Source organism: Sitophilus oryzae, unplaced genomic scaffold, assembly GCF_002938485.1.
Source record: "Sitophilus oryzae breed Bouriz unplaced genomic scaffold, Soryzae_2.0 scaffold_85_pilon_pilon, whole genome shotgun sequence".
NCBI lineage: Eukaryota > Metazoa > Arthropoda > Insecta > Coleoptera > Curculionidae > Sitophilus > Sitophilus oryzae.
Window position 1 is genome coordinate 2,733,135 of NW_022147483.1, and position 24,130 is coordinate 2,757,264.

At 33.9% G+C, this 24,130-nt stretch overlaps 1 protein-coding gene across 2 annotated transcripts; it reads right to left on the reverse strand.

Moving 5' to 3' along the window:
- Positions 1-383: 383 nt before the first annotated feature.
- LOC115890177 (cilia- and flagella-associated protein 100-like) lies at positions 384-23,456 on the reverse strand. 2 transcript variants are annotated; one of them, XM_030910340.1, is made up of 9 exons: positions 23,287-23,456; positions 19,090-19,222; positions 15,933-16,170; positions 14,568-14,800; positions 8,374-8,552; positions 4,454-4,642; positions 2,333-2,491; positions 1,887-2,275; positions 384-666 (listed from the first exon to the last, which is right to left on the reverse strand). In XM_030910340.1, exons 1-9 carry the CDS (start codon positions 23,400-23,402, stop codon positions 473-475), a joined length of 1,830 nt encoding a protein of 609 aa, XP_030766200.1. In that variant the 5' UTR covers positions 23,403-23,456; the 3' UTR covers positions 384-472. The 2 variants fall into 2 exon arrangements, with proteins under 2 accessions (XP_030766200.1, XP_030766199.1); XM_030910339.1 differs by having other exon boundaries at positions 4,454-4,645.
- Between the last annotated feature and the right edge of the window lie 674 nt (positions 23,457-24,130).

Sequence of the window (24,130 nt, forward strand, 5' to 3'; positions counted from 1 at the left end):
GTAGTATCCTTGGGTAACGCCTACTATCTTTGTTACGTCACTTTGGGACATTCCTTGTTCAATGAGAGCAATAATTCATTCCCTCTGTACATCTTTTAATCCAACATAAGGCATCTTTTTTTGGATCTAATGAAAACTACCGGACAATGTGATTTTACTACTGAACACAAAATTGACAGAAAAATAAATCGCATCAGTCGTTTATTCTTTATATTATCATGTTTATTTACAACAGAAAGCCCTATCTTAAAGTTGTATACCATTTTTTTTCCTTGCTAAAACTTTAGTTAGAAATAAAGAGTAATTCCATATAAGTTTGATTGTGTGTATAGAAAGGTTAAGGTTAAAGGTTACCAGATTGATATATCTAAATTCGGCACACCTGAAAATTTTTTGTATATATATATATAATTATTGATTATATAATCAATCTGAATAAGATTACTACATTAGATGCACATAATATTTCGTTCTAGTGGACATTTTCTTCCGCCGAAGAACCTCCAGGAATACCGGTGACGTCAATACCGTAGTCCTTAGGGTCATCGGCGTACTTGCAGAAGTCAGTGAAGTAATCAAGGTACTCCGCTTCACCAGGTGTCAAATCGCGCTGCTGTACCACCTGTTGCAGCCTACGTTCGTGTGGTGGAGACCTCTTCTTAAGCTCTAGAAGAAAAAATAACGTGTGCTCAAAGTTATAACTTATTCTAACTTAACTTCTTCTGATACAAGTTAGAACCGTTAGAATTTAAATTAAAATACATACATTAGTAAGATAATTATATTTTCTATCTTTTTTCTTAAAATCTATTTTACTTAATTATATTTCTTTGTAGACTATACTACTTTTATTTTAATTATCTTTCTTTGCAGACTATACTATAACTCTAATTGGGATTATATTTTAAATCAATTGAAAATAGGTATAAAAATTTCCTTTTTTTTCGGTCATATTTCTTCCTTGTTTTTTCTTATTTTTGTAAAAGTGTTTATTCGTAACTATCTGATGTACAGCTGGTTCCAATAAAATTGAATACGATTTAAAACATATTTTTATTATTTCGTGCAGTATATTCTATGATACCAGTCCCCCATTTCTCTACCCATGTCATGCTGACGTTCCGAAAAATTTATCTGCCAGTTTTATACAATGTCACAATAACCTTAAAATGTCAAAATACTTGACACATAAATATACACTGCCCAAATGTGCGAAAAAAATGTGTAAAGAGTCGTATTCATTTTTTTTGGAACCAGCTGTACCTAACATGTATTTATTATCAATAAAGAATGCCTAGTACCGAGATCTAGCGAAAATCGCGATCTCGAAAGTATCGTAACGACTGTAACGGGAGCATCATCGCCAACAGCGACCGATCAAAGCGCGACGCTACGTACTTACCAGTTCCAGTTCCAGTTACTACTGTTCGCAACCAAGCGCTCAACAGTCGCGCGACCACTGGCACTGGAGCGAAGTACGTCGCGGTATTAGGTCGGTACATTACATCTCTTCGGTTCCAGTTACATCTCTTCGCAACAGATGAAGCGGTTGAGATCGCGCGACGCTACGTACCAATTCCAGTTACTACTGTTTGCGACCGACCAAATCAGGACCCTAGGAGCGCGACGCCTGGAGCGAAACACGGCGCTATTTCGTTACTGCGGTTCAAGCTAACTCCACTTTTATCGTTATTATGATCGTCGTTCTTCAGTAACAGGTTCCTGATTCGTTGTGGAGCGCGAAACGGCGGTACAAAAAAACACCGCTCCAAAATCGCGTTATTCAAATACCGACACATCACTACTAGACCATTGAAAAATCTCAATTTTGAAGAAAATAAACGTAGATTATAGTTCTGATCTAACGGGACGATATATTCAATTACCTTTGCCGCCGACCTTGACAAAAGGAGGCGCGAACGCTTTGTTCAACTTGCTGGTAACCCTCTGCAGCTCCGAGTACTGCTTGGCAGCCTTCTCCGCCAACCGCATCATCATCATCTGTTCGGCGTAGCAGCCTCTCTCCAGCATGGCCACTTGTTCGGCCGGAACTTTGTCCATGGCCAGCAGTTCGTTGCGGTACTTCGTCTCTATGGCCCTCATCATTTCGGCCATGCCCAGGTTGGCGTCGTTGGGTCCGATGCGGGTCTCGTACACGTCCTCGACGAACACGTGGAGGTTGAGTACTTCGTCGGCCATTATCAGGTTTTTGAACTCGTTGCCGATGAGTTTGAGGGCGAGGTCTTCCAGGTACTTGGCTCGTTCTTCCTCCCAGCTACACTCAAAAAAACATAAAATAAAAGACTACAACCCTTGATTGGAAGAATATTACCTTATGCCACCTTCAAGTTTATCAATCATCTCTTGCAAATTGTTAATTTCCTCGTCAAACATGGCTTCTGCCTCGCGCATACCGTCGCGGACTTGCTCCAGAGGAACGGCCAACTCTTCAGAGTGGAGCAGAGAATTCAAGTTCTGCATTTCCATGAATCTGCAAGTTTCGTCATTACGTCAAATAGAGACATACCCCCCAGGTGTTGCATCGTCGGACGGGACATAGGAAATCCCATGTAAATTTTAATGGGGTCAATTATTGGCTTCCCTAATTATTTTAGAGAATAATTCTATTTAGGTTTATTGAAGAGCACTAAAACACACATTCAAAAGGATAACTTTAGATATTTTTGATTAGCCCGTTTACGAGTTATCGCCGATTTCTTTTTAAATATTTCTCCTTTCTTATGGTCCTGTATTTACTTATGAGCACCAGTCAAGGTAAAAGATAACTGTCAAATGAAGTTGTCATTTCAGAAATTTACCTATTTAGTGCTTTATTATTATTGAAAACTCATTCCTACATGGGAAATCTTAAAGATAATGTATTTATAAATACAAATTAATATGAATTAAAGTAAAATAAAGTAATCAATTACAAGGTTTAATTATAGTATTATTACAATATTCAATACCTTATTAATTTAGGTACTATTAAATTGTTAGAACTTTAGGATTTAAGAAGATGTTCAAATATTCCTCCATCGACTGCTAGATAATAACCCAGGCGATCATAAAATTCTCTTCTTACATTCGCCAGTTGGTAAACTGAAATTCTATTTCATTCGGCAGAAATAGCATTTTTTAACTCGTTTAGATTTGGGTATTTTTTATCCTTGTATATCCTGTTTCTTAAATGGCCCCAGAGAAAGAAATCATTTGGCGAAATATCAGGAGACCTTGCTGGCCAATTTACTGTATGATTTAGGCCAATAACGTTTCCGTTAAAACTATTGTCTAAATATTCCCGAACAGCCAGGGTACTATGTGCCGGGCAGCCATCCATTTGGTACAAAACTTCCTGATTTTCCCTAGCGGCATCAGCATCATGTAAAGCAGGTAAAATATGATTTTCGAGTAGTTCCATATAATATTCTGGCTAAATAATGGCCCGATAATATTGTGTCCGAATATCCCTGCCCAAACATTTACTTTCTGTGGATATTGCGTCCTTGTTTCGACAAACCTGTGTTGGTTTTCTTTGTTCCAATATCGATAATTTTGAACATTGGGTTCATTATTTAAGGTTAACGTGCATTCGTCAGTGAAACATGTTTTTTAAAAATTCCCTATCCGTGTTTGCACTTTCCATCATATCAAAACGAAACGCCTGCCGCCGTATTTCGTCCCCATCTCGTAGCTCTTGGTGCTTTTCATATTTGAAGGAATAGTATTTATGTCGTTTCAAAATTCGAAACGCTGTAGTGTGATCTATTCCTATTTCATCCTCAAGTTTCCTTGTGCTGATCTTTCCATCGTTCTCTTCCACGCACAATAAAACTTCCAAGCCGGTGTCATTTCTTGCATTTCCTCTTTGTTCCTGCCTTGCTTCACATCTGCAGTTATTTATTAGGGTACCTTTGTTCTCAAATCTCTGGATATTCCATGCGATTGTAGATTTTCCAGGTATCGGTCTATTCGGATACAGAGCAGCAAACATGTCCGACACCTTTTGATAACTATTTCCTTGATAATACCATTTAATCATCAATGCTTTTCCTTCGGTAGTGTAATTCATGGCTAATATTTTCGATGTAGGTATGAGTTTTTAATAATAATAATAAATCACTAAATAGATAAATTTCTGAAATGACAACTTCATTTGACAGTTATCATTTACCTTGACTGGTGCTCATAAGTAAATACAGGGCCATAAGAAAGGAGAAATATTTAAAAATAAATCGGCGATAACTCGTAAACGGGCTAATCAAAAATATCTAAAGTTATTCTTTTGAATGTGGGTTTTAGTGCTCTTCAATAAACTTAAATAGGATTATTCTCTAAAATAATTAGGGAAGCCAATAATTGACCCCATTGAAATTTACGGGGGATTTCCTATGTCCCGCTCGACGAAACACCCGGTATATATATCATTAAATAGTTATTAACATTCACGCACCTGAAGACATCGATAAGTTGTTCTGCGCTGGTAAAATACAGTTCAGGAACCTGTACCTCGTCCTTTTTGTCCTTGAACTGATCCAGTAGATTCGTGAGCGACATCTCGTGCTCCTCCTGAGACAGTTGATACTTTAAGAAAAGGTGTTCGTCCATTTCTTCTTCCGTAGTATCTGATCCATACTTGCTACTACTAATAAATCAAATTGATTAAAGCTTGATTTTCATGCGTCCGTTATCCGTTGATACGATAGTCCGACGGCGCTCTGATTGGTCATAGCGTTTTTGCGCCACTTTTAATCAATAATTTTTTTAGTCCAGCCCGTCAACGGAGAAAGATCGTACGATAACGGACGTTTTGAAACTTTTTTGACAAATTTAACCGAACCTTAATAAAAATATAATAGTACAGGGTTAGTCAAATTCGACGCTTTTAAATGGAAACACCCTTTTCTATAGGAGATAGACAAAAACTAATATCGGTGTCTGGAGCTCAATTTTCATTAAAAACATGATGGTGAAAACCGCACATCAATATCTGTTACCGTTTCGGAGTTACGGGGTGTTTTTCAAAAATATGCATTTTTAACAAATCGCTGTAACTTTTTTGCTATGGAAAATTTTGTATTTCTATGAAAGCACTTCCAAAGCACATTTTTACGTAGAATTTAATGGTTTAATTATAATTTTTTTAAAATTAATAATTTAAGAGTTATCAACAGAAAAATTGATTTTTTATTTGGGACACCCTCTATATTTTTAATTAGCTGAAAAGAATTTAAAATTACCTTTCCAAAAATATAGAACACTTGATATTTTGTTATAATCCCCTTCGAATTACAGAATTTTTAAAAGTTCGCCACTTTTAACTAGTAGGCTTTGGACCCCTTATTGATGATATGCCCCTAATGGAACTCGAAAACATATTTTTCCAGCAAGACGACGCGACGCACCGCCTCTGAACGCTGAAGTTATCAGCAAATTTTTGCAGCCAATTTCAAGAATAATTGAATAGCTAACCAAGATCCCAGCTGTTGGCCGTCGAGGCCGCCTGACTTAGTGCCCATCGATCTAATCCCATGGATATATTTGCGGAAGAATAAAGGTTCCTTATTATTCCGTATAATCTAGACAAGAATTAGAAAAACTTAGCAGTTATGAGAGGGTATCTTTCACCCCTACTGAGTTAATGAATTCCGCGAGAAATGTTCAAAAACTGCCCCGTCTGTCCATAACATAAGACGGTCGATATGTCGAACACCTGTAGCAAAATCTCATGTCTTGGTTTGCTATTTATTTTTATTGTTATTAGATATAGTTTAAATGTGTTGATGTTGGTTAAATATATTTTAAATTGTTATAAAATTCTGCATCTCTCATAGCAAATATTATTTTCGTTTTAACTGATGCTCACAACTAGTTTTTTTTTGCATTACAGCCGGTGCCGTTCAAAGCTTACTTATTTAAAGCGGGCGAATTTTGATATACTCTATATCTCGAAGAGGAATCGAGCAAAATATCAAGTGTGTTACATTTTTGGAAATGTAATTTTAAATTCTTTTCAATAAATTAAAAATATACAGGTTGTCCCATATAAAAAATCAAATTTTCTGTTGATAATTCTTAAATTATTAATTTTAAAATAGTTATACTTAAACCATTAAATTCTACGTAACAAGGTGCTTTGGAAATGTTTTTATAAAAATACAAAATTTTCCATAGCAAAAAAGTTACAGCGATTTGTTAAAAATGCATATTTTTGAAAAACTCCGAAACGGTAACAGATATTGATGTGCGGTTTTCACCACCATGTTTTTAATGAAAATTGAGCTCCAGACACCGATATTAGTTTTGTCTATCTCCTATAGAAAAGGGTGTTTCCATTTAAAAGCGTCGAATTTGACTCCCCCTGTACAAGAGCTAGCAACGTCGGGAAAACAAGAATTTTAAGAAAGATGGCCAAAAGTGCGGGCCGTTTGGCTGCCAGTAGACTACGGCGGTTCACTACTGCGCATCACATCTGTACAGACTATCCCATTTTCGTGTGTTTTATGAGTAGAGAAAAATGATGCGATTTTCACATTACTTTGCTACTTTTTATGAAACTAAACATACTATAGTAAACGCCACGAATGTTTGGGAGTGATTTATCGGTCGCTACCATGTGAACTAATCTGTTCAAGGTCGCATAAAACTTAATTCCAGTGCCGTGGTGTTTCAAGTCATATAATAATCAATATATAATCTATTGTAATTTGTTGTTTTAACTGTCAAAGTCTTGTCAAAACATATATTTGGTTATAAACTTTGAATAAGAAGACTAAGGAAGGAGCATAATGCTATCCATGTATTCATGCATGGTGGGCGGAAAAGCCACCATAAAAGCTCTCTAGGGTGGGGATCCTTGACAGTTCTGTTTGACGATTCATTTGACACATTTGAATTTGATTTGAAATTTTGTGGATTTGTCAGTCTTTACGGAGCTTATTTTATGTTATTTATTATTTATTCTACTACTGATAGTTGTATAAAGGTAGTAAATCTAGATGGAAATTGTGGCAGAACTTAAATTAACAGTGACACTATCGCGATTTATCGAAAAAGACTCTAAAATAGTTGGTTGTGTAGCGTGCGGTAGATCTCGGCAAAAATTGAGTGAAATAATGGAACAACTTTTCGCTAGTAAGTGACTATAGGTATAATATACATACGTGTAGTAAACCGATCATTTATGAAATTCACTTAAATTAACTAAATTATATATTTTTCTTGCATTTTAGCTTTTATTTATTACTTGTCAAAGATTTAATGTCAAAGAATTTAGATATGTTAATTTGACTTACCTGCTTCAGTAGCGTATCGGATGTTTGTGTTAATAAATACTTATTATAACTTATCTATTTTTATTAGAATTATATATTTTTATAACAATTTTAATAACTACCAACATTTATTCACAACGTAAAATAAAACAACAAATTATTGAGTCTACCCCACGTTTACACTATATCATAGTTTTACATTTTTTAAATAAAATTAGAACGACACTGATAAACCGGAATTTAAGTCGGCCATATTTGAGGCCCATCGCGGTGTACCTAAGATTTTTGATATGCTCCTTCCTTAGTCTTCTTATTCAAAGGTTATAAATATAAAATGGAATGCCCCATTGGCCGCACTGCAAGCACACCAATGGACTGACGCACAAAAACGAATCAATCAAAGACACGCGATATAGTATCGTCTTTGTCAATCACGCTAACATTTTAGAATAAGTAGGAGGAGCGCAGGTAGATGATTAGACCGGGCCTCTAAAAACCTACGTCTGCGGTAAAAATTTACGTTTTAAATGTAAAAATGATAGCGCGCGTGTCGATTCTAACTTCATCAAGCGATGAATCACTCCCAAACATTCGTGGCGTTTACTCTACACATATGTTTGTCCTAGCCTTCTTAGTTCCTGAAATACAGGGCGAATTTGTGATGTGCAGTACTGAACAAATGCTTGATACAGATATGATGCGCAGTAGTGAACGCAACGTATACCGGCAGCCAGACGGTCCGCACTCTGTTCAGAAGAGCATAGCAAAATATATAGGTAATAAAGAACCAGCTTTCATAAAATATTCTCTCAAAAACGTTGCTATAGCTCTTGGACTATAAATAAAACAGCTAAATCGTTATGGAAATGGAAATATAAAATGACACCAGTCACAAGCAAATCGTATATCCGATGAACGGAGGCACGAACATTGAACATGCAATAAATTTACAAACTGCTTATTTTTCTAACCGATCGAAATCTTTAAATTCAACCGATAAAATTAATATCGCATCATCGTACCGTCGGATAACGGATGCATCAAAATCAAGCTTAAGACTTTTGTTACTTAGAAAATAATTGTTGGAGGCCAAACTTACAATCGCTGCACCCTCCAACTGAACGGGCTGACCAAAAACAAGAATTTCTCGTACATTTGACAGTTGCGCCATTTTTCCTCCGAGTTGTATATCGAGGATCTGATCGCTCCGAACTTTTTCAAAACCGTTTTGTACTCAGAATATTTATCGTACGCTTCTTGAGCCGCTATTTCAGAGTCCTAAAAAATATTATAAAAGAATATCACGTGATCGAGGAAAAGGGCGTCTAAAATAAGTTTGTTATAATAATGCTTTTATTTATTCACTATTCTAATAAAGAATATGCTTTCCTTCAGAAACTCTCTATTTATTTATCTAGTAATGCTAAAACACTCTATTTGAAAGTCGATTAGAGAAAACCATAGACTTAAAATAAAATATAGACTGAGCATCTCATTCATAAATAGCTGGAACATGCGGTCAGACACTGTCTTGTTATTGTTGTGTTATTGTTTTAGGTTATAACGAGTGCGACACGAGCGATAGATAGGTTGTCTCTGTCGTAACGGTCGTTCCCTGACGACTCTGCCGAGAAACACAACACAAACTTTCGTTTCTCAAGTACACCTGAACTCTCCGTATCATAGCCGGGTAATTTTTTTATTTTAATGAAGCTATAATTAAATTAAAAATATATCGTATTTAAACTTTTTTATATTTTATTAAGATTTAGGACAGGTTTTTTAAATATAAGTTTAGAAAAAACAATTTAGAGTCCAAAAAGGATAAAAATAATAAAATACACGTTATAGAAGAAATTTTATAATTGAAATTAGGTAATTTTTGAAATTAATAATAAATTATTAATTTTAGTCAAACATTTACAACCCCTAATATTAATCAAAACAGGATCTATTCCACAGATATAATAGAATCGGCGACAGGGAGAGAAAAAAAAATATGATTGTTGTAATTTTGTTTCTGGTTAAGTGATGTCTTATTATGTAAATTAGAGAAAACATAAATCTGTTCCATTAAAGCAAGGAAGGTGATAAAATAAAAACTACATTTATTTAACTCGGTACTGTCTTTATTATACCAGGTGCGTCTCAAAAGTGGCTCATCCCCCATAATTTTTTTATATTTTCAAATAAAAAAACAAGATTTAGTATGTTAGTATATGAAATAAATTAGGATTGATTGACGCATTCAATTGTTTTTGGTCACTTCCTTTTTAACCGGAAATGACTATAACTTTTAATTTTTAAACGGCGCCCTCGGTATATTCTACTTTATTCGATAGAAAATGACACTCTGAATAGAATGACATATCATATGTCAACTTTTGACATTTTCGCATATGGTTTAATTGTAATTGTAACACGCGGTTCATAACGACAATTTGACTCGAAATACCAAGTGTGTGCTATCAATATATTCATAAAAAAATGCTTTTTCCAAATATGCTAATGAGTCATCTTTGTTCCATTTGAAAAAATTGACATATGTATGATTAAAAATACGATTTGTACATCTTTTAACCGGCCTAGACAAGACACGAAACCTATTAGACGATCAAAACTATTTTTCCAAGGCTCCTTGATTAAAACTTAGTGGATTGAAAAAACTGGATTGAAATTTAAAATAGGATATGTTTTTAAGCGACAATGTCAAAAGTTGACATATGATATGTCATTCTATTCAGAGTGTCATTTTTTATCGAATAAAGTAGCAATATACCGAGGGTGCTTTTAAAAATCAAAAGATGTAATCATTTCGGTGAAACAGGAAGAGACCAAAAACAATTGAATACGTCAATAAATCCTAATTTATGCCATATACCTACTAACATACAAATCTGTTTTTTTATCTGAAAAAATAAAAAAAGTTATAGGGTTGAGCCACTTTTGAGACGACCTGGTATATTAAAAAATATTGTTTCATAATGTAATATCATTTTAAAATTCTTGTATGTTATTTTAGATTCTGAAGATAATTTTAGAATAAACCAGAATATATTTTTAATAAAAACATTATTAATTATTAACAGGGTTATAATTATGATTTTGTTACAATGTAAGTAAGTAAAATAATGTAATGTAAAAGAAAAAAATCAGATTTTACATTTTACTAAAATATTATCTAAATAAGCGCCTTTCTACAACAACGCCACTGACTGCCAATGGGTAAATTGAGAGTTGCCTACCGGTCAAAAGTCGTTTCAAGACTTAAATGGATTATTTAAGTCAAATTTCTTACAAATTTGGCACTGGCGAACCATATTTTATAGTTTTTGAACAGAAAAAGTCAATAAAATAAACACTTAAGGACTACAAGCTAAGAAAATGCGTTAATACAGCCGGGGAGATAGCGGCAACAAAGCTTTACCGCACACGTGCGACACGTACTACAAGGTAATAAATGAATGAATAGGCTCCCTCGCCTCTAATCGGTGTTGTCATATTGTAAAGAACTTATCCTTATTAAACAGTATCCGACTTATAATTTAGTAGTATAAGGACTATTTAATACATCTATGGAATATTAAAACCTACTTTATTAAACTGTAGTATTAATATCTCAATATATGTGTATAACAAGAAAAAAAATATTGATAATATTAAAGACGTGACAACATAGGCTGGATGAGGAAGGCTCGGTCGACTGTACCCAGAAGTAAACATGTGTACAAAAAAGGTTGTTTGTCCGCGTTGAGATGTAAATAGTGTAGTCTATATTTTATTTTAAGTCTATGGAGAAAACAGTATGATTCATTGGCAAGCGATGCAAACATTTGTGATCAGGTAAAATTGTGATGTAAGAGGAGGCTTAGCTTGGCGGCGCGCGGCAGGTCAGTCAGTTGTTGATAGGCCGGCCGGCTGTGGAGTGTTGTGTTTTGTCACAGAGCTGACAAATGGAGGTTGCGAGTCTTTTGACTAATATAGTTGCAAATCGTTTGACTGTAAGCCAACGGGGTCGTTTGACCACGGTAAGAAAACCTCTTGTGACGTCCTGCCTTCGAGTTGGTCTTGAGAGTTTGAGGTCTCCATAATGTCTTCTCGATTGACGATGCGGCGTTGGGATAGTGAGCTACCCAATAGCCTATTCGATTGGGATGCGAATCTGTTTAGCGGCAGAGTTGCGTCCGGGGGAAGCCCCTATACTATTTCAGGTGACACTAGCTAGTTGTTGAAGATTATTAACCAATAGATCCGAATAATATTTGAATTAGATGGAAGATATGGAATGTGATATATTGAATAGAATATCAGTGATGTCAGTGGCTAGGGGGCGGAGTACCTCCGGGTGAGTCTTAGTATTTAACTATCAATTTTATCCAGATCAGTAAATGTTTGTTTTGTTATTTTCATGTACAATGAGAGAGTGCTTGCCAATGACCAACTAAATGGATATTTGAGGTGAATTTGCATTGTGAGACCCGGTTGAGTAAGCCCCAAAAATAGCGATTTTACACTTTTAGTTGCGTAATCGAGGGCGCGATTTTTAAATTCATTGTTTCCAACCATGGACATATTCGGCGCCGGGCCGACTAACTGGAATTTAAATTTCGCGCTGGGGATTCAGGTGGTAGCTCTGCTGTAAAAAATGTGAAGTTGCTACATTTATTTATTTATTTCCTGACATTGTCATTCGTTTTGACATTTTAGTTTTGTATTACGAGTTTTTGGTTTAAATGAATTGAGTTGAGACACTTCAAGCTTAAATATGTTTATTAGCAGACCTTGCAGTCGAACATTGTTCTTTTTAGAACCTCTTTTAGTGCAAAGTGGTACAAGATAGCTTAATAGCCGTAAAAAATTCATCGCAACTTTATTAGAATATTTTGAACGGGAAAACGGTAGTAATGCCCCTTTATCTCCCTCAAGTGTTGTTAAGAAGATTATCTTTTTTTATGTAAAAAATAACTGTTTATATATTTATAATAAATGTATTTTTGTTTTGTAAAATATTTTGATTAAAAGAAAATATGTAAAAGTGGGCAACGTTGTGCCGGTCAAGCTTAATCACGTGACTAAAAGTTTATTTGATGTGAACCATATACAGGGTCCGCCAATAGTGCCTCGGGCATCTGTAGCTCCTAGAATAAAAAACTTGGGAATTTTGTTTAAGTGTAAATCTAAAGTATGTACAGGGTGTCCCATTTTAGTTGAAATCATACGGTATCTCCGTTATTAGTGAATATAGAAGGGTGCGGTTTGCACAAACCTGTCTCACTTTTTTGTCAAACGGAAGATGCCGTAAACAAAATTTTCATAGCCCTCTTCGTTTCCGAGTTACAGGGTCTTTTTGAAAGTTTTGCAATTTGGGACACCCCCTGTATCTCTGTTATTGTTAAAGCTATCGAGAAGGTGAAAACTGTTTATTCTAGAACTGTTTACGTAGAATACAGTGGCGTAGTCTGGTTTCCTACAAAAAAAATATTTTTGAAAATATGAACTAAAGTTATGTTTTTTTAAACGGAACACCCCGTATATTTATAAATCATATGATCTCTCTTTCCATAAGCTTCTCAAAAATATATATCACTCTATATTTATTTTCACTATTTACTGCAATATTTAAAAGTTTTTATTAAAAGATCATATTTATTAGTAGGCCATGATTGATAATAAAAGAAACTAAAGAATTATTAAAAGTATACTGCTATCTGTCCCTTGTATTATTTTGGGAGCCGCTAATAAATTCTTTATATATTAGGGAAACTTAACTCCCTACCGCTATTTGTAAATCTTGGAATACGTGTATACGTACGAATAATCTATCGTATCGGAAATTTTAGATATTCCTTTAGCTTATTTACGTGAAATATACTTTCAGTAACTCCATCTTACTGATATATCACAACCAAACCAAACCTCCATCTTACTGATATATCACAACCAAACCAAACCAAACATTCCCCTTCATAACTATGAAAATATTAGAATACTGTTAAATTATTATTTTTCAAATCAATGAATTGGAACCAATGAACACATATTGATAGCCTCCTCGATTTCCGGATTTCGCCGTTCTCGATTTCTGATTTTGGGAATTTTTGAAATACGAAATATATCGTGGGCACTACAACCTACAACAATGTCGAACACCTGAAAAATGCTTTAATAATTCAAGCTTTTAGAGATTTGCAAACCCATTCCGTTATAAAAAAAAAGAAAAATAAATTCACAGTTTCAGTGGTAACAGTTATTTCAAAAGTAAAATATATCAATCCCAAATTAATTTTAATATGTGTATGACTATTTTAGTAAATACCATTTTGATTTTTTGTTATTTATCACGGCCTACTAATAAGAAAATGATATATTTTAAATATTGCATTGCAGTAAATAGTAAAAATAAATATAGAGTGATATATATTTTTGAGAAGCTCATAGCAAGACAGATCATATGATTTATAAATATACAGGGTGTTCCATTTGAAAAAATATAACTTTAGTTCATATTTTCAAAAATATTTTTTTGGTAGAAAAACAAACTACGCCACTGTATTCCACGTAAAAAGTTCTACAATAAGCAGTTTTCGCCTTCTCGATACCTTTAACAATAACAGAGATACAGTGGGTGTCCCAAATTGCAAAATTTTCGAAAATACCCTGTAGCTCAGAAACTAAGAGGGCTATGAAAATTTTGTTTGCAGCATCTTCCGTTTGACGAAAAAGTGGGACAGGTTTGTGCAAACCGCACCCTTCTATCTTCACTAATAACGGAGATACCCTATGATTTCAACCAAAATGGGACACACTGTACAAGGATGTATTTCAGGAAAATATTTTAACTTCTATAGGGTGGCTCAAAAATGTGCGAGTAGATCAGGATGATTTTTTTTAAATGGAACACCCTGTATATTATTGATTTTTTGGCTTCCTTTCAGATCACTTTACATAATCCTAAGATATGAATAAATATATTTCGATAGTTTCAGAGTTATTAATAAAAAAATATATATTTTTCACACTTCATTAAAAAAAATACAAATACAAATAAAGAAGTATTATGTAAAGTGATCTAAAAAGAAACCAAAAATGCAATAATATACAGGATGTTCCCTTTAAAAAAAATCATCACGATCCACTCACACTCTTTTGAGCCACCCTATAGAAGTTTAAATATTTTCCTGGAATACATCTTCGAACATACTTTAAATTTGCGCTAAAACAAAATTCTTATTTTTTTATCTTAGAATTTACAGATGCCCGACGAACTATTGCCGGACCCTGTATAATAATAACCTTTAGTAATTTCATGGAAGATGTATGATCTCTATACAGGAACTCTTCGAAAGCGTTGACATACTTATCGTAGTTGTCTCTAATAGTGTCAATGATTTTCTGTTCTAATAGTATGTTCTCCTCTATCAACATTATGTCATCTTCTCTATATCCGTTTATAATTTTAGTCCTTAGAGATTCCCTGACCGTCTCAATGTACTGCCTAATGTCCAGATGATCAGGTATTGGTCTACCTAAAATTTAGAAAAAAAAATTATTTTTTAAACACTAAGAAACAAAGATACTACCACTTTTAGTATGAAGCGGCAACACTGTAATGCTGAAAATAATTTAGACAGATGGCGCAGGTGCCTTAATATAAGAACTCAATTTTTAAAAAATTCCTATCACCGGTTCTCCATAAACGTCTAACGTGCCATCGTCGTGAATCACCCTGTATAGATCAGAGCTGCAAGCCCACGGAAAACTTAAGTTTTTTTTTATTTAAACCATTTCAATGACTTAAGTCATTTGATTTTAAGTCATTTTTCGAAGGCTGACTTAAGACTTAAAATATAAGTCTTCTTGAAAATGGTTTGTGATTTAAATCTTTATTCCGAAATAGAAAAAGATTTAAGTATTTTTAGAAAAGACTTAAGTCATTAAAAAAAAATTATAAAAAGTCTTTCATAAAAAGGCTTAAGTCAGATTTTTATATATTTTTATGATAAATTTTTAACAGCAGCATTCTTTTTTAAACTGTTAGGCATTAGCCAAGCAGCAGAATAAAAAAAATGCTCAATACCACTAGTAAATAAAATGTCAATTTTTCGGAACCGGTTTTGATTATTTGTCGTGTTACGCGTGCGTAGTGAGTCTGTTGTCTTTCAAGTGAATCCCCGACTCCGTTATGAACCCGAAAGACGAACAAAAGAAATTTATCTCGAATATATTATACACATTACTAAAAATTGTATTAATCAATAATAAATATGCAAAAAGTAAAAATAAATATGTAAATATATGTAAAAACTAAAAAAACGATAGAAAAAAGTCGCCTTGACTAGGATTCGAACCTGCCTTACTACGGCTCCAACGTCATAGCAGCGTAAAGTCCTAACGCTTTAATCACGCGGCCACCGAGGACTTGAAAGATTCTATGTAAAATTTTTACTTAAAAGATAATGTTTAGGGAAAGTACTTTTTTATTTATAAACATTTATTTAATTCTGTTTTTAGTATTTGTTCTTAGAGCGGCCACATAGATACATTATCTGTAAAAGTGTCAACTGTCTAGCTATAACGGTTCATAAGATAGACCTTTGTGACAGACTGACGGACGGACAGCGAAGTCTTAGTAATAGCATATACAAGGGTTGCACTTACCTTCTACTATCTTGAAATACTCAGGAGCCAGTTCCAAAATAGTCTTAACATCCATAAGCTTAGGCTCTTCGACGTACAGTCTGTTAAGCAGGTCCCTTTTTTGCCGATCTTTGTGGCTCGGTTTTTTAAAGCAACTCATTTTCAGTTCTTTCAGCCTCACATCGTTCCTCCAAGCCTTGGTCATGACCTTGTGAGCGAAAACCTCCAGATCTTTTGGATATTGAAAGGGAGACGGTTCCTATTATGAGATTGAAATACAACGTTAACATTTTGTATACGGCAGGAATCAGAAATTTTCGCTATGTATTTCAAGCCGTCTCGGTTACTGTTCATGTTGATCGCATTAAAATAATTTTGAAATCGTGTCGAAAAGTATTTTAGTTTTTTGCTAGTGCCGTTATCTATACTAATATATAAAATCCTTAAGTGACTGACTCACTGATTAATCACGATCCTGCTCAAACCACTCAACGTAAGAAGCTCAATTTTGGTATACAGGTTGTTTCTACGGCGTAAAGGTTCGATAAGAAGGGATTTTTTGAAATTCCAGTTCCAAGAGGGTGAAACCACCCCTCAAATATTACAATATTTTTTGTTATTTAAAAAACGGTTAATCTTTCGGGAAAACGCTTGGACACGCATAATTTATTTTGTTCTTTTACATATTTTGAAATTTTTTAAAAAATCATACAAGGTGTTCCAAAAAGTTGGGTAATTGATTAACCACGATTCTGCTTAAACTGCTTGACATAAAAAGCTTATTTTTGGCAAACGGATTTTTCGAAAGTCAAATTCCAACGAGATGAAACTACTCCTCAAATATTACCAAGTTTTGTAATAATATCGCCATATTCTTTTTTCTCATGCTGACATAAATGTGAGAAAATTTTATCCAGTTTGTATGTTAATGGAAATTCTTGCTTTGCTTTATCATCACCATTACAAATGGTTAATTCGACGCGAATCAAGTCGCTGGTACACGCTAATTGAACATATAAAACACTCAGGTACGAGGTTTGTATGTATGACCCACCACCACCTCCACACAAGGCCATTCAACCTTTTCCAATATGGCGGAGATAGAAGTGCTTTATTTGGCGCGTATTTTAAAACCTGTTTTATTTCCAAATAGGCATTTTTCACACAAATGTCGGGTTAGATTACGTAATATTTCACTAATTTTTTAATATAAAGGGAGTCTAAAGCTCTCCACATAAGTATGGAATTTTTTGTATTATTACTTTTATGAAAACATCAGTTAGTAACTTTTTATAAAAAGGTCTGTTTTCTCAGAAAATAGATAGGTAGTGTACTAGCGTGTAAATATTCAAACTTGAGGTAGCATATATAGGGTGTTCAAAATCATCGGAAAAAGAAATAACCAGAAATATATGACAGAAAATAGCAATATAAACTAAATATTCAATTGCAAACACTTACCTACCATAGTTTAGAATTTACTACACGTTTGATAAATATATACTATTATGGACAGTATAGGAAGTTACTTGTCTTAGTAAAAGCTTTGGTAAATGCTCTTGGAATTATAAACTACACTGGCTTGGGTCAAAAAATATGGAATATTTTTCCTATGTTTAGCAGCATTACACAAATGGGAATAAATTTAAACTATAATGGTGAGGATAACTAAAAAATATAATATGTGTTTCAAGATTTTATATAGAAAAAAAACTAAATACCTTTTTATAACGTCATTCCTTTTTTTTGCATAGTTCTTCAATAAAATATTGGATATTCTGAACAAGATGGATTTAATAATAAATTCTGACGCATGTGAGTGGCAATTGTGACTTAAAAAAAGACTTATATCCAGGCAGGCCATTTATATTTTCAAATGTGAATGTTGTCAATATCTTTCTGTGGTCTTTTTGATGTAAAAAGCTTGATTATTCTTCCAATATTTTACTTATAGTGAGGTAAGTGTAAGCAGTGTAGCCATAACTACATCCTCAGTAGGGTAACAGAGGCTTTGGCTTTTGTGAGGCATATTTAATGCACTTCTTACCCGAGAACTACTAGTAGGAGTGAAATTATCTCTTTTAATAGCTGTCAACCATTTTTTACGAAGCTCGTCATTTTTGGGGAATACAAAAGCAGAAACATTGGGACCCCCTCTATAATTCTCGTGACAATTTGGAATAGAGCATGTAAAAGGTATGCTACAATAAAATGTTAATACCTATCTTTTGATTATTGTAAGTAACCATTATAAAGTACTATGCAGACTGGCGGTGAAGGCATTTTACTCATTTAGGTGTAATATCTTGATAAATACTTCTAGTTCTTACCTTAAAATAATTAATAATAGAGGAGTACGACAAGCACAAAAGTTTGAAGTTCCCTATGTGGAATGTCTGGTTTGGATTTTTATTACACTGTTATTATATCACAATTTTCTGATCATACCATGCACTGAACACTAAGAACAAAACAAACGTGTTGCAGAAGCACAACAAACTAGAGATAATTAATTATTTCTGGTATGCAATGGGAACGCGAAACCACTACCGGCTTTTCAGGTTAAAGTTAAACAATTTAATAATACGCTGCCTTCGCCGCCATATTTGCTTTGCCCATATCATGTTGATTGGCCTTGAGTTGAGGTGGTGCTGGTCAAATCAAATCGCAATGTTGCCAGTTGTTGGCTGGCGCACGAGCACGGTTCTGCAATGTGATTGGGCGTATTTTTCATACGTCATCAATTGGCGCTTTAAATTTATTTCAAATTAAAGCAATTTTGAGGACCTATAAAAAAATTATTCAATGTCACGGAACTATTTTTTTTTTGATAAATATACTGAAAATAGTCTTCTATTTCAGATTTTGTCCTTGAATTGTGTATTTTATTTTTTGTGAAATAGCCCTATAATAAATTTTCCACCATACTCGCTATTTAAATCCGTGTATTTGTATATACCAGTTGTTTACGATATTCTCCGATGGTGGCAGCACCGGCGGAGAATGCACCAAGCCTATAATGAGATTTTTTGAAGGTACATAATTATAATTTTAGGAGATGTTCATAAATAACACTAGTTATTTTTTAGGCACTAATATTGGGACACCCTGTATATTGAACTTTCATACACCCTGTATTCTTCACACTTGCCAGTGTACCTATGTGTTTGTTACTTACATCTGTCGCCTCTCTTCTATTCTTCTCATTTATATCATGCCCTGAAGTAAAGTACCTTTTGACCAATGGCGTCTTTGGCTTGAGTTTTTTCATTAATTGCTGTGGTCCACATTTTTTGACTGGGATATGAGACCTAATCAATTTAGAAGCGATTTTTAGAAAGGAAACCTTATTCGATAGCTTTAGGGCCTATTCACACATGTCAGTCACGTCTTAGTTCGATTGCCGTACCGTCTCAGTCTCATTGTTAATACTCTAGAGGCGGTCACAACACAGAAGACGCTGTATTTGAATTGGTTAATCAAATAAATAATAATTTAGATAAAAATAAAAAATGTCTTGCTGTTTTTATGGATCTAAAAAAGGCTTTCGACACCGTTTCGCATAAAGTATTGTTAGAACGTTTTGAACAAGTCGGAATTCGGGGAAGTTCATTAAAATTGTTCCAAAATTATTTGACAGGTCCTCTTAAGAGGTATAGTAAATTGTAATTTATTAAAAGTAATTTACAATGCCTTTGTAAAATCCATTATAACTTATTGTTTAACTATATGGGTAGGGAGTTTTAATAATGCAATACGTAAAACAAACACGCACAAAATACTGTCTTAAAAATTATTTATAAAAAAGATTTTAAATACCCAACAAATAACCTATATAAAGAAGTAAATTTACTTCCATTGCGTGCTTTGTATATACACTCCTGCTTATTGTATATCTCGAAAACAAAAGATACCCTCTCTTATTTCAATAACGTATATAGTACTAGATCTATGTCACCGCTTCGCGTATACCCCTGTATTCAAAAACTCATACACAGAGGACAGTGACTTATTTTGCTCCTAAACTTTTTAATATGTATATATTATTGTATCTTATATATCCAGATTGTATTAGAAAGTCTTTAAATAATAAACGAAAATTCAAATCTCTTACTGAATCATACGTTCATGATAATTATTCATCGCTTTTGTATATATTTAATACTATTTAACTTTAAAAGTTGATTGTATCTGTCTGTATTTTTTTTCTCTTATTTCCTTTTTTTACTAGATACTCTCTTATATTACTAGTTTTTATTACCATTGACAAATTACTTATTACAAAAAATGTGTGTCGATTTTTAACATCGATTTTTACATCAATCGTCCAGGTCGCCACGTCTTCGCTCCCGCTCGGAGTTGCCAAAAGCTACACAATTGTGTATTTTGCTACACATTTGCTACCATAATTGCACAGCTACACCACAATCGCCTGTGCTACACATTTTGAGAATTTACATATTTCTTATAAAAAATAATACCAAAACCGTAAATCAGCTGACAAAAGCTGTTTTTTTTTTGCTTTTAAGTTATCTAAGTTACATTAAAAGAGGCCGCAAGTAAACTTTAAATTTTGAACCGACAAATATCTTTTTCCGTCATCCTCAGGTGTTCAGTAAAATGTCAGAGTATGAACTGGATCATGAATTAAGGACCTTAATTGGTCCAGTCATAAACGGTAAATAGACAGGATCAAAGAGACAGGATTGTTTAATTCCTTAAATAATACATAACACCTCTGATAACACGTACTTTGGTTAGGTTTGCTCAATTACGTCATCGTTACGTCACACTTCCACGCCACTCGTAGGCATACGTGAATAATATTCAATTCCTATTTCACTTCCCCCCATATCAGCAAGAACTGCAGTTTATATGGAAATTTGGCCGATTAAACACTCCTGAATTGTTTACAATTTTTAAAGAGACTAACCGGTCTAATTTGTCCATAAAATCGTTAGTTTCGTTTTCGTTTTTTCGTGACATCAATTTTGACGTAGTTGCGGGGGGGGGGGATGAATATATTGACATGATATTGACGTATACAAACGAGTGGAAGTGAGACTCGTAATCATGCTTTAAACTTTGGCGAACGTACGTCTTTTTCTTGGTCTTATTGGATAGTTTACAATTATTGGTCATGGATGGCTACACAATGCTACACATTTTTATGGTCAAGTTCTACACAATCAAAAATTTTCTTGTGGCAACCCTGCTCCCGCTTGAAACTCGCCATCTTTAAACTCAAATACATGCTTTTGCAACACAAGTTAAAGATGACATAACACTTACCAAAGGTTGATTAATTAACTTTAATCTTAATTTTTTAAACCAGTACCTTTTGACATTGTTTTTCTGCAGTACTAAAATCCTTTATTTACCTATCGTGTAATGTCGATATTTACAGCTACTCCAGTTTTTAGTATGTGTTTAGTATGGCCCTTCTACCATATTCGAGATGCACTTATCTATGACGAGATGGTATACGAACTTTATTGATGGTAACTTTATTGGTGTATAAGACTTTCTGCCTGGGCAGCGAGTACCTATTAACTATAAACTGTGCTCTGGGTCTAAAGTTAATTTTCCCTCAATTTTTCCTCCACTTGACTTCAAAAGACACAAAACACACTTAATAACACGAATCAAAGTGCATCTTGGAAGATGAACCAAACCAAACGCAGGGTATTTGACAAATGTTGACACAAAATTATAACCTATAATTTGGCAAGACTTTGACAAGCGTCAAAAATCTAAAGGCGAGTTCATACGCATTGGCGTCCGTTTGTTGTTCGTCGTTCCGTCAAACCAATAAAATTGAAATACGATCTGTCATTTTTGAAATAAACCAATAAAACTGGTTAAAAACAACAAGAGACGACGTATGACGGATATATATTTAAACCCATCCATAGTTAACTTAAAAATTATTAGAAACTTTTTTTAGTAAAATAAATAGATTGGTATGGGACGTCATCTGCTTTTTTTCTGTCATCGTCTGTCGAAATCTTACCTGAGAAAAAAAACAGAGTATAATAATAAAAAATAAAAAATGTATTGTACTTATTGTATGTATTGTATTGAATTGTATATAGAAATAAAGTTTGATTAAGTTTGATTTGATCTCAACAAACAACAACAAACAACGCTTTATTGTGCAAAAAGCCAAAAGAGCTTCATCGACAAAGCACTCACAAAACAAACAAAAGCACAAAAAAAAATATATACAAACAACAAAAAATACACAATACAAATCATACTAGCTCGGGGTTGGCAGGTAAAGATCGTGCTCCACATTCCTAAGTGGATAGTTATGAGATGGCCTTTCGGGAATAGCAGATATGTGCTTGCGGATTAAGCAAACGGATTCAAAAATGAATAAAGAAGGAAGAGTCAGTATTTTGAAATTTTTAAAGAAATTCTGGCAGTGACTTCTACTGTTCAGTCCCAATAAATATCGAACTGCTCTCTTTTGAAGTCTGAAAATACGATCAAATTTTGTTGCGCAGCAAGTACCCCAGAATGGAAGGACATAACGAAAATGCGACTCAAAAAGAGCATAAGAAACTATTCTAGAGGTTGATAAGTTAAGTTCCATAGAAACTGATCTTAGCGCAAAACAGGAAGCGCTTAGTTTCCTTGGTTGGATTAGCGCTTAGTTTCCTTGGATCCTTCGATGTGAAAGTCCCATTTTAACGAGTTGTCTACAACAAGTCCTAAGAATTTCACAGAGTCCACGACGTCAATAGTGGTGTTATTAAGTACAAAAGGTTGTATAGTACTTTTATATGACAAAACTTTAGTTTTTGATAGGTTGAGTAACTGGATATAGTATTATATAGTGCCGTAACATCTTAGCCGCTCCAAGTGAAACTAGTATCGTCCGCAAAGAGGCAGATTTTACCGCTAATGTCTAGATTTGCAATGTCGTTGATAAACACCAGAAACAAAATAGGGCCAAGTAGGTACTGAACCCTGAGGGACACCACATTCTATAGGCTTACAAGAAGACATAGACGTATCAATCCTTACAAGCTGCCTTCTGTTGCCAAGATATGACTTAAGCCATTCGAACGGCACTCCCCTAAATCCATAGTATTGCAATTTGTTAATTAAGATATTATGATTTACACAGTCGAAAGTCGAAAGCCTTAGAGAAATCACAGAAAATTGTAGCTGTAGAGTGATGGTTATTCAGGCTAGAGTATACATTATTAAAAAGGTCGAACATAGCATCATTTGTGCAACTGTTACTTAGAAAAATCTCCGAGAGACTGATGGTCAATTAGTTGACGGAGCCGCACGTGTGTGAACATACCCTTAAGATGTATAATATTATTATCTACACAAAATACCAATTTTTACGTATTTTTACCTTATAAGTTTCGCCTTCGCCCCGCCTGTGCTCTTGGTTGAAGAAGAAGATGATTTGATGATCAGTTGATCAGGTAAAGAGGTCTGAGACTCAACTATCTGAATTTCAGAGGTCATAGTATGGGAAATTGTACAACTGCACTGACTTTTAAGAAGTATGATATAAATAAGGTTGACAACTAAATGTCACTTGGACGATTTTAGAATAGTTGCTATAGAAAAGAAAACATAAAATATATTGATTTAACAAAAATATAAAATATTTTGATGAAGTTCGAAAGGTATATAGATGTAACCTGGCGCATTCGCCATGTATGTTAACAAAATGTTTTATTTCAATAATTATTCTGAATTGAAAGAATTAAAAATATTTTTGGGTCAACTTTCGTTTAGCTGAAATCAGTTATTAGAAAAAAAAATTTGTCTTAAAAAAAGCTACTGTGAACCACGGAAAACACAAATTTTCCTGCGGAAATGCGTAATTTCCAAATTTCGCACTTTAGAATAACTGAAATCTGCTATAAAAAAATACATTTTCCTATATACATATAGAAACCACAGCTTAACACCCTCCACAAAGGAAAGCTAACCAAAGCAACCCAAATCCTAACCAATCTAATAATATTTTTGCAAAATCACAGTTAATTATTAAAATATAAAAGAAAACTGCATGATCCAATGATTTTTTGTTTTGAATCAGCCCTATTTATGTAAAGCTTTAATAAAAAACAAGAATAAGGGCAACATTCCGAGGTACTTACAGTTTACAAGAACCTATATTATCTATTCTACAAGAATTGTTATTCCTTCGAAAGATGTTTTACCCCACCCAGCACCCCTATTCG